General features: G+C 41.9%; 1 protein-coding gene across 2 annotated transcripts in view; it reads left to right on the top strand.

The window, feature by feature from the left end:
• SLC24A1 (solute carrier family 24 member 1) overlaps positions 1-16,539 on the top strand; it is a 52,374-nt gene that overhangs the window by 11,037 nt on the left and 24,798 nt on the right. For both annotated transcript variants that reach the window (XM_069595441.1, XM_069595442.1), the window contains one exon: positions 12,595-14,596. In XM_069595441.1, coding sequence (XP_069451542.1) covers positions 12,725-14,596 — 1,872 coding nt within the window. In that variant the 5' untranslated portion in view covers positions 12,595-12,724. Of the gene's footprint in view, positions 1-12,594; positions 14,597-16,539 lie in introns of those variants that run through there.

Raw genomic sequence — 16,539 nt, forward strand, 5'->3', positions numbered from 1 at the left:
TGGCGGTGGGTTCTTTACCACTAGTGCCACCTGGGAAGCCTAACATTTATGTTAATATTACTTAATTCTTACAAATTTACCAAGCAAGTAATATCATTATCACTCCCCTTTTACAGGATAAGTTTACAGTCATTGAGAAGTTAAATTCTTGCCTAAATCACACTAGTACAGACAATGCTTCCACTCTTGGTTGAGCAGCACACTTTTCTACAGCCTGTGGTTGTTCAAAGTGTGCCACAATCCCATAGGAACAAGACACAGGAACCAGGTTTACCCCCAATAGTTAGGCTGTAGATACTAGATTGAACTCCTTGGTAACAGTTAAGAGTGTGTAAGAGAAAGGAATTATTTTCTGAGTATTTGTTTCTCTCCTTAATTTTCTTTCTTTCATTGCCATGCCTTGCGGTGGCTGCCTGGATCTTAGTTGTCCGACCAGGGATCAAACCCGTGCCCCCTGCAGTGGAAGCACGGTCTTAACCACTGGACTGCCAGTGAAGTCCTGTCCTGAATTTTCTATACTGCACAAATAACACTGTAAAAACAGAGGCATTATTCTAGAAAAAAAAATCACTCATAATTCCACCTCATGAATTGGGTTCCTTTTTCCCATCTTTTGGAATCAAACTGTGACTGTATTCGTTGGTATGAGAAGGAAAGTAACTAGATCTGGTTTTGCTTGTAGCATCTAAGAGGCAACAGTGTGGTAACTAGCAGAGGTCAGCCTCTCTACTCAAGCTTCCAACATCCAGAATGACCCCTGGACACCCAGAGATGAAGACAGCTCTTCCTCAGGAAGTGAGCTGTGTGTTGCAGCAGAGGGAGCTGGGTACCTTCACTCAGGGTAAAGTATGAGGCTGTGAGGGATTACCTGCTATTTCAGATGGAAGTAATCAAAGCATCATGTCCTCCTTGTACTGGGGGGGAAAGGAATGGGAGGGAGGAATAGTCAGTAAGTATCAGGCAGAGTTACTGGAATGATTGAAATGGTTTCCAGGTGAGTGGTTAGGATCATAAAACACCACCTCCCTCCCATTCCTTTGCTCCACTCCTGCTTCAGCCAGCTCCAGCCGGAGCTGGATGCACAACTTAAGTATTTTTGGGATCGTGGACAAAGAATGTTGCCCCTAGACAGTTAAGGTGCATATCAAGGAATACTTGCAGTAAGCTCTAATGCTTGCATCTTCCCATACCTAGAAAAGCACTGAACTCATTAGCTTGAGATGTCTGGTTTTCCTTTAACTGGCAGTAATTGTTTGATGTTCAACTATCTGGGTTTTTTACAAACACTTCTATATATCCTGACTCCTCCCTCACCTCTTCAGAACAGTCCCTCAGAACTATCTGAGACATTGTATCCTGGGCTTCAGTGCTTAGTAATTCCCCAAATAAAACATAATTCTTAACTTTCAGGTTATGCTTTTTTTTTCTTCAGTCAACACTTTGGATGACTATAAACGGACCCAGACTTCCCTCCTTTGCCTGAACTTTATGAGGAACCAGAGCCTTGGTACCAACAGAGGCCTCTAGGGCCCATTCGCCTCCTTGGAGGGTCCATATGAATTTGGGAGAGTCTCTTTCGGTTCTTGGATCTCCCGGTTGTTGGTTGATACTCCTGAGCTTTAATTGGCAGTGTGCAACAGGTACAACTTCGCTACCCATTTGAAAAAATACAAGGGGAGCCTCGTTGAAAGATACTAGGAGTTGCTTAGTTGAGAGACACTGAGCTGTCTAGATGGGCTTTCCAGGAGGCTCTAGTGGTAAAGAACCCACCTGTCAACACAGGAGACATAAGAGACATGGGTTTGATCCCTGGGTCAGGAAGATCCCCTGGAGGAGGGCATGGCAGCTCACTTCAGTGTTCTTGCTAGGTGGCCTAACATGTTTCCTAAATGAGGGGAGTCAGAAAGCCAGCTTGCAGTAATACTGAAGCCAGGTTTATGTATATTTAAACTTGTGAATATACAAACAAGTACTCACATAATTGGGAATTAAAGGAAGTCTCTCTGAAAACGGCCAATATGGGGGTCTTTATTGTATTCGCAATCAAGTCAGAGAAATCCAGCTTGGTAGAATTTTTTCTTTTCTTTTCAGAATTCTGACCTTAAAGAAACAAAAAGCCCTTCTAGGGAGAATTTGTAGTTCTCTCTTTGTGCTTTGAAATGTGAATGTGCTGCCTGATATTCTTAGTTGGGCGTGTGTGTGTTGAGAGCTTGGCCTCTGTCATCCGGAAGGTACACATATGGTGTTCATTTGACAGCTGGTTGAATAGACTGGAATTCTGAGCAGTTTGTTTGTTTGTTTTTTGGTCTTTCTGGTCTGACTGTGCCAACTCTTAGGGAAATTTGTCATAAGGGGCCCAGCCCAGAAGGGGCCTTTGTCATCTCCACCTTCATTGCATCCGCCTGTACAGTGGCTATACAGGTCCTTTACTTTCTTAGACTGTTTTTGGGAATAAACTTTCTAGATTTTGTGGAGTCTACATCTTTTGCACTCTGTCATGGGGATGCCTCTTGGCGTCTTACTGGTTTGAGTCACTGTTAAGACCCTACTCATCAGTAGCCAGACAGTGGATCTTCTCAATTGAAAAAGCTTCTCAATTGACAAAATTTTTAGAGAACTATCATTATAACCAGCTGTTTTATTGGTACCTATGAAAAAAAACAGATTATAAGGTAGAAGAAATACATACATATAATGGTTAATCTAATACTGCCTTATTTAAAACAAATAAACCAGTTTGGGAAGCCTTATTTGTGGTTTCTGCTTCCCCTCAATGGGTCTTACAGGTCCTAATAATAAACATTAGGATAATTAATGCTAATTAGGTTGATTAATAGGGAAATAAGGAAAAACTGAAGGGAAAGTCTAGCGACTTCTTTCCAACAAGGTGGAAATTTTAAATGGACTCATCCCAAAAGGATAAAGAAATCTTGAGATGGTTATTAAGAAATGGGGTAAATAAAATGGACATTAATAGGATTAAAACAGAAGATTTTGATACAATACTACTTAGCATTGGATGGGCCAGAGCAACCTCATATTGGTCCCCAATGTTAGAAGGCCCCATCCCAGTTTAAATACTGGGAGATATATGTACTGAATATGTCTATACTATAAATATATATTTACTGACTCTTGATTTTCAGTATATATTTATTTAAAAGTCTGGAAGAAGATTATACTGAGCTACCTGGCCAACAGTTACTTGGGGCCATAGGCCAATTAATAAAGTTAAAAGATTGATGAAAGGGCCTGGTCCCTCAGTCCCTCCATGGGGACCCCAGAGCCTTTTATACAAAAATAGATAAAATGATTAGGGGATAAAAAGAAAGGCAAGTTCCTAGGACTCCTTGTAAGACCAAGGCTTATTGATGAGGTCCTAATGGGAACTAAAGTTGATAGACTTGAAATAAAGCTTATAAAAATTGGTATATTTAAATAAGCTTTATCTAAGATGCTTTTATCTCTTTTGCCTAATTATATTGTGGGGTAGACATTGTATCTTACTGGGGAATGCTTCCCCTGCCTGGTATTATAAGATAGGGCATATAAATCTGCTTGTCAGACAATATTAACTAAATATGCTAAAGGAAACCACTAGGGTTACCTGAATTTGCACTATATAAAGTAGAAGCTGGGAGTTGATATTTAGGGGCTAGTAAAAATAATAATAGAGGTTTGTTTTTTTGCTCTGGGTTTAACCTGTACACGCAGATAGAGGACCTTTGTTAAATGCCTTGTACAAACTTTTGAAGGCATGATAAATTGAGCTAAGTTCTAGAACAGCACTTTTGATTTTCAGTTTAGTTGGAAATCTTTTCCTTGATATACAGTATATACATATATGTAGAAAGCAAATTAAAGAGAATATAGTTGGGCAAATTAATATTTTAATATCACTTAGGTGGCAGACCACTTCTTTGGGGGAATTAGAAGTAACTGTCTTTCCCTTGCAGATCTCTACAAAGCACAAATGTAAATACAGCCTCAGAGACTGAGGCTGAGCCTAATTAGCTCAGTCAGGTAGGATCTAAAACCAAAAGGAAAAAAAAGACTTTTTAAAACTCAAACACTGGAAAGGCTCCATTACCCAAAATCTAATTTATAGCCTCTTTAAGAGTTTGTTGTGCACAAATGCAAATCTTAAAAATCTGTTCCACAAATAGCAAAGCCTTAGTCATTTAAGCAAGCAAATTTAACTCATTCCTACTGTTATTTATAAACTAGAAAGTTTATATTGTAGTGCCTGATTTGTATTTATTAAACTGAAGCTATGAGGGGAATTTCCTGGAGGTCAAATGGTTAGGACTCTGAGCATCCTCTGCAGGGGGCCTGGGTTCAATCCCAGGTCTGGGAACTAAGATCCTGCAAGTTGTGTGACACAGCCAAAAAAAAGAAAAAAAGAAAAAGTGAAGCTATGAGATTTCTAGTTTTGTCTGTTTATATGTCTGTGTGTAGAGAGAGATGTCTCTACCTCTGGAGAATATTATCAAAATAAAAGTATGAGAGTTCTATTTAATTGACTTTAAAGTAAGCACTTACAAATTAAATATTTCTAAATAAAAAGGAATCTGGCCAGAATAAATTTCAGGTTCACATAATTTAGGAAATAGTCAATATTAAATTCAGTCCAATCGCTCAGTGGTGTCCGACTCTTTGTGATCCGTGGACTGCAGCATGTCTGGCTTCCCTGTCCATCCCCAACTCCCAGAGCTTGCTGAAACTCATGTCCATTGAGTCAGTGATGCCATACAACCATATCATCTTCTGTCATCCCCTTCTCCTCCTGCTTTCAGTCTTTCCCAGCTTCAGGATCTTTTCCAGTGATCATCTTCTGTCATCCCCTTCTCCTCCTGCTTTCAGTCTTTCCCAGCTTCAGGATCTTTTCCAGTGAGTCAGTTCTTCACATCAGGTGGCCAAAGTATTAGAGCTTCAGCTTCAGCATCAGTTCTTCCAGTGAACATTCAGGACTGATTTCCTTTAGGATCGACTCGTTTGATCTTGCAGTCCAAGGGACTCTCAAGAGTCTTCTCCCAACACCATAGTTCAAAAGCATCAATTCTTCGGTGCTCAACTTTCTTTATGGTCCAACTCTCACATCCATACATGACTACTGTAAAAACCATAGGTTTGACTAGACGGACCTTTGTCAGCAAAGTAATGTCTCTGCTTTTGAATATGCTGTCTAGGTTGGTCATAGCTTTTCTTCCAAGAAGCAAGTGTCTTTTAATTTCATGGCTACAGTCACCATCTGCAGTTTTTGGAGCCCCCCAAAATAATCTCTCACTGTTTCCATTGTTTCCCCATCTATTTGCCATGAAGTGATGGGCCTGGATGCCATGATCTTCGTTTTTTGAATGTTGAGTTTTAAGCCAGCCTTTTTACTCTCCTCTTTCACTTTCATCAAGAGGCTCTTCAGTTGCTCTTTGCTTTCTAAAATAAGGGTGGTATCATCTGCTTATCTGAGGTTATTGATATTTCTCCTGGCAATCTTGGTTCCAGCTTGTGCTTCATCCTCCCCGGCATAATAAGCGGGGTGACGGTATACAGCCTTGACTTATTCCTTTCCCAATTTGGAACCAGTTTGTTGTTCTATGTCCAGTTCTAACTGTTGCTTCTTGACCTGCATACAGATTTCTTAGGAGGCGGGTAAGGTGGTCTCGTATTCTCATATCTTCAAGAATTTTCCACAGTTAAATTAGTGTTTGGTATTATAGCTATCTTAAGCTTGTTGGTTTAATCAATACAGACATCTTATTTTTATTATACCTATGCTTCCCTGATGGCTCAGATGGTAAAGAATCTGCCTGCATTGCGGGAGACCCGGGTTCGATCCCTGGATTGAGAAGATCCCTTGGTGAAGGGAATGGCAACCCACTTCAGTATTTTTGCCTGGAGAATTCTATAGGCAGAGGAGCCTGGCAGGCTACAGTCTGTGGGGTCACAGAGTCAGACATGACTGAGAGAGTAACACACACACACAGATGTACTTATGGTCAACGTGTATGTGTTAGTTGCTCAGTCATGTCCAACTCTATGCAACCCCATGGACTGTAGCCCACCAGGCTCCTCTGTCCATGGGATTCTCCAGGCAAGAATGCTGGAGTGGATTGCCATGCCCTCTTCCAGGGGATCTTCCTGACCTAGGGATTGAACCTGGGTCTCCTACATTGCAGGCAGACTCTGGCATCTGAGCCACAAGGAAAGCCTCCAAAGGTCCATAAATTCATGTTATTTTTGTTGCAGAGTTGTCAGCAAGAAAAGAAAAGAAAACTTGGTATGATATTTTCACAAGTTATTAAAGTACAATACATGAGATAAGAGTTTTAAGATGAATTCTTTATGAATAATTATGTTTTGGGTATATCTATCTAAAATAGTTGCTTCATATTTTTAGTAACTTACAATTTTAGAGTTTTGCCAAATTATGTTAAATAATGGGAATTCATTGAATATTTAAATAAGATAAAACACTAGAATATTAATTACTAAACTGGTCTAAATTTATCTACTTTTGTCTTCCTATGAGAGGAAAACTAAAGATGTTTGGGGTTTATTAGACACATGTCTTGGAGAAGGCAATGGCACCCCACTCCAGTACTCTTGCCTGGAAAATCCCATGGATGGAGGAGCCTGGTAGGCTGCAGTACATGGGGTCGCTAAGAGTCTCTTTTCGCTTTCATGCATTGGAGAAGGAAATGGCAACCCACTCTAGTGTTCTTGCCTGGAGAATCCCAGAGACAGGGGAGCCTGGTGGGCTGCCGTCTCTGGGGTCGCACAGAGTTGGACACGACTGAAGCGACTTAGCAGCAGCAGCAGCAGCAGACACATGTCTTGCACTAAATTGAGAAAAAGAATTTTGCCATGAAGAGATCTATATTTAGATAGAATATTCCTAAACTTGCCAACCAGGAAATACTGGTATGACAAAAAGTAAACAATTACTTGCTGTTGGTTTTCTCTAAAGATCAAGGTTCTTAAGGGTTAAAATTGTAATATGTAATTAAAGTTACTAGAAATAATAAAGGAAATGTTTCAGTATTTCCTTCATCAAGGAAAATAGGGTGTGTGTTTTTAGCAAAAGATATGGAGAATGGAAGTGCATTTTGTTAAGGGGAAAGTGGTTTTGTGCTAAAGCTGATTATTCCTAAATGGAAAAGAAAATAAAAGATAAACTAATAGAAAAGTTGTGAAACGTTTTTGAAAAGGAAGCCCTGAGGAAAAATTTTGTACATGCTAGGCTGGGATTGGATTAAATTAATTAGGTAAGGGAATTTTGCTATTGAGAGTGGGCTAGTGCAGGATTAATGTTTGGTTTTCTCTCTATTAAGAGAGCAAAGGTTTCCTGGAATGTTGAGCTACTTTTGACAACAGATTGTGAGGTTTTTTGCTTTCATAATAATCTGTATTTGTTTTAAAAATCTTTTCTTGTCACTTTGGGTGGAAAGTTAAGTATTGTTTCACAGTGACCTATGATCCTATTTGATCAAGTGCTTTAAGACCTTTTGATATTTTTGACAAACTTCCTTTGGTCAAATTCTAAATAAAGTTCCTTTGACTTCCAGCTAACTTTGGGATGCTTCAAAGGGCCTCTGAAACATCACAAAGAGAGGAATATTAAACTAATTGGGCTTATTTGGTGTGTTAAATTATTTGAGAAGTATTGTTAAGTGACTTGAGATAAATGTTCTTGGATTATATTGTGTGAGTAAATGTCATTAATATAGATATTTCAGTTTATATGGAATTCCTAAAAGTTTGACATATCCTGGTAGTATCAGTCATATTCTAGTTATTATCTTAACATATTGTATGCTGCAGAAATGTCCACGTTTCTTGTTAATTGTGTTGTAATCCAGTCTTTAAACATGCCATTTTAAGTCTTTTGTCATTCGTAGACCATTGTTGTTTTACTCTGATGCAGCTGTAAAATGAAGGTTTCCAAGAAAATTCATAAAAAAGTCTTTTTGACAAATATAAATTTCTGATGACTTTTGGATTATATTACTGAACTGGGTAAGAAATTACAAAACTCCAATGGAAAATCTGGGAACTTCATCCAGATGAACAAGAATTAATTGCATGGGATTGAATCAACTGATAAGTATGATTTATAATTTTATAACTTTTTTATGACATATACTGGCTTTTAAATCTTTGTTTTCCAGAGAACCTTTCCTCTTACACTGTGACCTATAACGAGTTGATAAAGTATCCCTTTGTAAACAAAGATGAAACATTATCTTTTTTGTTTTACCTTATCCCTCCAGAATTTGGCTTCTCTAGCTGGCTCTCCGTGGACTTAATTGCTTATTACAACTGGTTCTGCCACTCATTATTTTAATTTTTTATCTCCTGTTGTTTTCAAATTATTTATTCCTTGTATTTCTCTCTGCTGTATTATGATTTTATTAACATCCTAGCTGTATTTTTATATCCTATCTATTTTTTGAGATTGTTGTCTCTTACATAAACCAATGTGTAGCTAGGCCTCCAATAAAATTACTGGTGACTAAAGGACTTCCCTGTAGCTTAGACTACAAATCTGCCTGCAATGCGGGAGATCTGGGTTTGATCCCTGGGTTGGAAAGATCCTCTAGAGAAGGAAATGGTAACCCACTCCAGTATTCTTGCCTGGGAAATCCCATGGACAGAGGAGTCTGATGGGCTACAGTCCATGGGGTTGCAAAAAGTTGGACATGACTGAGCGATTATCACTATGACTACTATGAAATGTCATGAGGCAGCTGATCATATATATAACTCTGCATAGAATAATTGTAATAGTGCAACTCGAGGTATGAGAAGCAGCAGCAAGGGAAAATATTTCCTGGATCATAATAGACTAATAAGATAGAAGATCCAGAGAATGTTTAAAAACAATTATTTATTTATTTATTTACTTTGGCCATGCCATGTGGCTTGAGGGATCTTAGTTCCCTGATCAGGGATTGAACCCAGGCCCTGGGTAGTGAAAGCACCAAGTCCTAACCATTTGGCTGCAAGGGTATTCCAGAGAATTTTAGATTATCAATAGGGCTTGATCCAAAATTAACACATTAACCTATCAACGGAATCTTTGCCTGATCCGAAGAATTGATGCTTTTGAACTGTGATGTTGGAGAAGATGCTGGAAAGTCTCTTGGACTGCAAGGAAATCAAACCAGTCAATCCTAAAGGAAATCAGTCCTGAATATTCACTGGAAGGACTGATGCTGAAGCTGAAGCTCCAATACTTTGGCCACCTGATGCGAAGAACTGACTCATTGGAAAAGACCCTGATGCTGGGAAAGATTGAAAGCAGGAGAAGGGGATGACAGAGGATGAGATTGTTGGATGGCATCACCAACTTGATGAACATGAGTTTCAGCAAGCTCTGGGAGTTGGTGATGGACAGGGAAGCCTGGCTTGGTACAGTCCATGGTGTTGCAAAGAGTTGGACATGACTGAGCGACTGAACTGACCTGACAGGCCTAGTGCCATGGGACAAACTTGGTCATAAAATGCCTCCTAAATGTTGGTCAGATTTATGACCTAGAGGAGGTGCTATGGGCAAAGGATAACACTTGCCATATCAGTAAACAAAGTATGTTATGGCCATCGAGCCATCGGATTCTGCCTCTGCCGCTGCCCCCACCACCATAGGTAAGGTGCATATCAAAGGAATAATTTCATTAAGCCCAGATTCTTGCACTATTCCATACATAGAAACTGGTAAACTCAATTTGAGATGTCTGCTTTTCTTTAACTGGCAGTAATCTTTTGATGTTGACTATGTGGGTTGTTTTTTTTTTTTTTGCAAAACTCCTATATTATTCTGGCACCCCCCATAGCTCTTTGGAACAGTCCCTCAGAGCTATCTCAGAGGCTGTATTCTGGGCTTAAGTCCACAGCCCAAATAAAACCTAATTCTCCACTTAAAATTTATTCATTTATTTATTGATGGCTGTATTGGGTATTCGTTGCTGTGTGCAGGCTTTCTCTTGTTGCAGCAAGCGAGGTCTACTCTCTGGTTATGGTCCACAGGCTTCTCACTGCACTGGCTTCTCTTGTTGAGAAGCGCAAGCTCTAGGCACCTGGGCTCAGTGGTTTGTGGTACTTAGGCTTAGTTGCCCCTTGGCACGTGGGATCTTCCAGGACTAGGGATTGAACCTGTGTTCCATGCATTGGCAGGCAGATTCTTAACCACCGGACCTCCAGGGAAGTACCAATTTTCCACTTTAAGGTTGTGCATTTTTTTTCAGTTGACAATATGTGCCAGCCTGCACTGGGGTGATCTGTCAGTGCCCTCTCCTCCAAGAATTTCCCTTAGAACTGATAAGATAGTTTTATGTGTGAAATGCTTTAAAGTTTATAAAGTATTTCCTCCACATTCCCTGACTTTTAAAAATAGATTTTATTTCTTAAAGCAGTTTTAGATTCACAGCAAAATTGACTGGGTATTCCCTTATTTTTAACTTTGATTTTCACATCCACCCTACAGATAGGTATGACAGGTGTTATTATCTCTGTATTTACATTTAAATTACATTTAGAATCATACAATAGCAAACAGAGCCTGGTGCTAACTGAGGTCGTCTGATCTTTTAAGCCTCAGATATTTTCACTTGGTTCCCAGAGTGCCTTCTAAATCTCTTCAAATCTATCTTCCCCCTGAGCATGGGAACCATGGATACCTGCTCATTCTCAGAGCTTAGAAATAAGTTTGAGAAGTTCCCACCATTTCCCACTTGAATGCAGGGGCCCACAGAGAACCCACCTAAGTCTCTGGTAGAAGGTCTACTCTCTCAGGCTCTGGTAGAGGCAGTGGGACTGAGAACTTGTACAATGCCCTGATAAGCTTCTTAGAAGCGGGTATTAGCTGGGATTGGATATCCTTCCCCTGAGACGCCCTTCACACCTGACCCTGCCTTGAATTAGGATTCCATAGGGTCAGGAGACAGGAGAATGGGGTGTTTTCTGCTGTACAGCTTCAGACCCACTCTTTGAGACCCTGATTCTGACAAGTTTCCAGAACTGAGAAGACACCCAGATGTCCAGGTTTGAAGGTAAATGATGTGATTATGTAGGAGGGACCAGCTGGGGTGTCAGCTCATCTCTGTTACGTAACATCAGAAAGAGATACTCTCGAAAGTTTCTTTAGCAGATTCAGAGTGTTGAATATATGGCAAAGGATAGGGTGGACAGGGAGATGGTGGAAAGACAATTATAGGAATCAAGGACAAAGAAGGAAGTTCATTTATTTCATAAGTCTCCTTTTGCTTTTTAAGACAGCTGTATTTGCATTGCTAATTAGAGTGGTATGTCCAGAAATACTGGTTCCTTAGGAAGCTCATCTGCACTGCTGCTCACTAGCTATGTGATATTGAGCAAGTCACGTCTCTCTGGACCTCAGTGTCTTCATGTCTCAAATGGGGAGTTGTATTAAACAGTGTAATTCATTCCACCTTTAATGACCTAAGATTCTATGTGTTATTCATTTCATTTCTAATATATTACTTCATATACAAAACTGATCATTTCTAGTTATTGTTTTGTAATTGTGGACATTGATTAGAGATTTAATATTTACTTGGACTGGGCCTTAAATATCCTTCCCTTCTGAGTCCTTATATAAATTTAATCCATATGGGGCATCGATTCTGTACAATGCTTTTCATAAACCTTATGTGTTTTTGCTGTCCCAACATTCCTGTGACATAGGTATTGTTATTGCTATTTACCTATATAGGTATTGTTATTACTATTATTATTTCTGTGAAATTAAATTTAAAAAGTTATAACACACATGATTAAAAGGTTAAACAGACTAAACAATAGACTACTGAAAAGTAAGTCTCCCTCTCATCCTGGATCCTTAGTTTCTCTTTTCCAGATGTCTTTTCAGAGATAATCTTTGCATAATCAAAGTATATGTTAGCATGCCCATTTTACAGATGAGGTGCTGAGGTTCAGCCTGTCCAGGGTGACACAGCTAGTAAGCAGCAGGTCTGGGAACCCAACCTTTGACTCTATTCCCCGTATTCCTCCCATGATACCGTGCTGTCTGGGAAGCTTTATGACATTGACTTTTAGGCTTTTGTCCGCTCTGAATGATGGTGGAATCATTTTAAGTCAGTCCAGTAAAAACACATAGAGCCTCGATGTCTCTGGATCTGCTTTCCATTACTGCCTCTTTCTGTCTAAAGCTTGAAATCATGTCTCCTTACTTCCTTTTTGCCTTTGATAAGTTAAGATCTGTGGCCTGGGGCACCAGCTACAGATGAGTGAGCTCTCAGCAACTCTGGCTGGACCTGAGGAGTGTGGGCAGACCTTTTGCAAGGACCCCAAGGAGGGCTGGGTAGACCCAGCTTAGGAACCTGGGCTGCTGGCATGCCTACACAGCAATGAGGACCTCGAGATGCTCTTTTTCCCATAAGGAAGCATTGTCTCCTGGAACAAAGGATAGTTGGTTTTTTTTTTTTTCCCCTGCAGAAACAGTTACCTTCTCAACAAAGGCTCCTGTGTGAATAGTCGCTCTTCCAGATGAGGGTTTAGTGGATCCCAGCTGTCCTTTTAGGAACAAATAACCTTGTCTTTTCTTTTTCTTTCTAGGTTTGTGGCTACCCCCTGGCTGGACTTTATGGAGGAATCTTCTCTGCTTTCTAATCTGAATCCCAGAGCATCCCCCATTTTTCTGTGGACAAAATGAGAGGCCTTCTATAGCCAGGCATAACTAGCCATCATGGGGAAATTGATCAGGATGGGGGCACAGGAAAGGCGGTCACTCTGGCCAAAGCGGCTTCATTGGAGCCGCCCCCTCTTCCTATTGGGAATGTTGATCATAGGTTCCACCTACCAGTACCTGACGAGCCCGCAGGGCCTCCCCACACTGTGGGCAGCAGTCTCTTCCCAGCACCCTGTAAAAGTAGCCAGCCGGGACCTTTCCAACAAGGAGATGATGATGGTGAGCAGTGAGACTTCAAAATCTAGCTCTGAAATGGAGGTTGAGGCATGGGCACCTGAAGCCACAGCAGGCAGAGATGGAACAACACCTGGCATAGCAATGAAGAACACCCCCAGTACACCTAGAAGAACAGCCAGCATCACTCCAACGATACCCAAGAATAACTACAGCCCAACACCAAAAGGCACAGGAAAAGTTAAGGAAGACACCTCAGCCACACCCAGCGGAGAACTGAATCACTACACTCGAAGCAGACCAATGGTAAATAGTTATACCCCCGTGACACCCAGGGGAGAAGTAAAGAGCTCCCGCCCAACTCAATCCAGGGGAAAGGTGGAGAAATACTCCCCATCCCCACTTGGTAGAATGGGAAACAGTTATGCCCCATCTACACTCGTGACAATGCCGAGGAGCCATGGGATCACCCCCAGAACAACAGTGAAAGACAGTGACATTATGGCAACCAAGAAAACGCTGGCGACCAACCCCTCCAAGAGACTAGTGGAGAAAACCACCCCAGCTCCTCTCAAGGAAATAAGTAACACCCCAACCTTCCTGTTAAGTGACTTAGAAACAGACACCTTGACTTCTCCAAGAAATTTGGTAGAAAAGAAGACCCTAACTACCCCCAGAAGAGTGGACAGTAATATCTCAACCAACCACCAGGAGTTGGTGGGGAAAAACAATCGGACAACACCCCAAGGAATGGTCCTGGAGCACACTGCGGCCGTCTCTGAGGGGCAAGTAACAATAAGCACCATGACACGCAGCAGCCCAGCAGAAACCAAAGCTTCTACTGATGCTTGGAAAGTCAGGAATCCCTTGTCCAGAACCAGTGCACCGACCATCAGAATATCCTCAACCACCTTCAGGGGGCTTTTGAAGAACCCTTCCAAAGCACCCAGCACCCCAGCAACTCCCAGAGTCAGGGCAAATCCGACCGTTCAGGTCCGCCACTGCCTGGTGGTGGAGCCAGCCCCAGTTGCACCCACTGCCCCCTCCCCTAGTTGGACAACAGCTGTGATCCCAGAGATTCCTAGTCCCTCAGGACAGCCAGACCTGCACCCCAAGGCAGAGTACCCCCGAGACCTGTTCAGTGTGGAGGAGCGGAGGCAGGGCTGGGTGGTCCTGCACATCTTTGGCATGATGTATGTGTTTGTAGCCTTGGCCATCGTTTGTGACGAGTACTTTGTCCCTGCCCTGGGCGTCATCACAGACAAGCTACAGATCTCTGAGGATGTGGCAGGCGCTACATTCATGGCTGCTGGAGGCTCTGCCCCCGAGCTTTTCACCTCCCTCATCGGCGTCTTCATCTCCCATAGCAACGTGGGCATTGGCACCATAGTGGGCTCTGCGGTGTTCAACATCCTCTTTGTCATTGGCACTTGTGCCCTCTTCTCCCGGGAGATCCTCAACCTCACCTGGTGGCCCTTGTTCCGTGACATCACCTTCTACATCTTTGACCTAATGATGCTCATCCTCTTCTTCCTGGATAGCCTTATTGCATGGTGGGAGAGCGTGCTACTGCTGCTGGCTTATGCCTTCTATGTGTTCACCATGAAGTGGAACAAACAGCTCGAGCTCTGGGTGAAGGAGCAGCTCAACAAGAGGCCAGTGGCCAAGGTCATGGCCCTAGGGGACCTCAGCAAGGTAAGAGCAGGTTGGCTCAGGCTTGTTTAGCCCCTTTTGGGCAAAAGAACGGAGGGGAGAAGGCAGGGACTGAAGAATGAAAAATGCTGGATCAGACCTCAAGAGATGAGTGAGTGTTCTGGTTCCCTCGCAATTCATTCAATATTTATAGAGTCCTATTCTCTGCCAGTTGCCATGCTGGGCCTTTGCAAGAATGACCTTGGGTCAACACCTAGTCATCCCATAAAATGGTCATTATTATGATCCCCCATTGGCAGGGGAAGAAACTGAGGCCTAATGAAGTTAAAGCACTTGTTCAGTGTCATAGGGAAAATAGGTGGTGGAGCTAGGATGAACCCAGGTTGGTTGGATTGGGTCTTCAGAAATGACATTTGAGCTGGGCTTTGGGGAATGTCCAAGGAGATATCAGGCAGGGAAAAATGATAATCTTTTCCATGTGCATGGTGTTTAGGGTTTATCTAGCAGCCTTACTTTCAATTAATCCTGTTTGTTCACATTCCAGACCTGGGGGAGCAGGGCTGGTAGCTTGGTTAGGGTCTGAGAAGGAGGAGGTTATTTGAGTTTGGTTTGGTTTTTAAAATATTGGAGGTGGGAGCTCCTCTCATCCACTGACAGGCCAGCCTTGGGTGTAGAGCTCTGTTTCGGTGCTGACTGGAGATCAGATATTAAGAGCTCCAACTCTGGGGCTTTCTTCTGACTCCACAGTTCCGTTCCAAGAATTTCTCTGCCTCTGTGAGGGACCTTCTTGCTAAATTCATTGCTGGAGTCAATAGTCTGAACAGTGCGATTTAACTGGAGAAGTGATCTCTAAACATCCATCCCAAAGTTTTTTGTTCCTTGAGACTCAAAAGTGAGAGGACCCTAGGGAACACAGACCTCACTTCTCTCATGCTCCTAAAGGTGAGTTTGGGCAAAGGTTGGCTCATAGCCTGCCTATTTCAGATCTCAGAGAAGCCACTAGTGTGAGCAGAATTTTGCGTGCAAAGAGTAGAAGGATTTAGCTGCTTAATCCAGCACAATTTTGATGAGCGGGCAGGATGGAGACCAAAGGCAGCAGTACATCTCAGAGCTATGTGGCACAAAGGAAATGAAATGCTCTCCTTTAGGACTTCTGAGATAACATGTGGTGTTCAGAGCATGGAACTGAGTTGCGAAATGTGGGTTCTAATCCAAGGCCCCCTCTAACTATTTGACCTTGGACAGACCCTCTTCCCATCTCTGGGGGAAATGACAGAGTCCAACTAATCATGAAAAGGTTCTGTTTCGCTCTAACATTCATTGTTAATGTCCTGTGTCTAAGTGAGTTCACTTCTGGCAGGCCCAACACAGCAGTTATCTATCTGATCAACTGACCTTCAATTAGTATATTTGTGTGGTGGCCCCAAAAGGAGAAATATCCTGCCCAAGTTTGGATAGCTGGAAGGCTTCCAAACTGGAATGGGAACCTGGTATCCTAACTTCCCATTCAGTGCTAACTTCCCAGATGACTGCTCTAAGAAGCCAGAGGCTTCAAAAAGAAAGGGAGACTCAGAGCATTACCTCGTTTAAACAAACAGGCCTCTCTCCTAACGAAGTTGTCAGGGCAGGCTTTGCTGAAGGTGGCTGTGAAACCTGGTACTCTTTTCTGGGAAAGCATCTGTGGTTTGGTGTATGTTAGACAAACAGTTTTCAAAATGCCTCTGACTTTCCTCCCAGTCCTTCGCAGTAATTCTGTTTTCATTGAAACTCTACAAATTCTCAATTTTCCATTTTATCAGAACTAGAGAAAGCTTGCCAAGCAAGTAAAGTATAATTGTGATTTCAAAAGAGAATTTGTAACTTACTTAAAAGACTCTTCAAGGTCTTTAGTAGCAGCTCTTTGCCAAGCAGTGAGAGCAGTGCTAATTACAACTGTTCTTATCTATTTATTAAAGCGGATCCAGTATGAATTTTAATTAACAGCA

This window comes from Ovis canadensis, chromosome 7 (assembly GCF_042477335.2).
Source record: "Ovis canadensis isolate MfBH-ARS-UI-01 breed Bighorn chromosome 7, ARS-UI_OviCan_v2, whole genome shotgun sequence".
In the NCBI taxonomy this organism is placed as follows: Eukaryota; Metazoa; Chordata; class Mammalia; order Artiodactyla; family Bovidae; genus Ovis; species Ovis canadensis.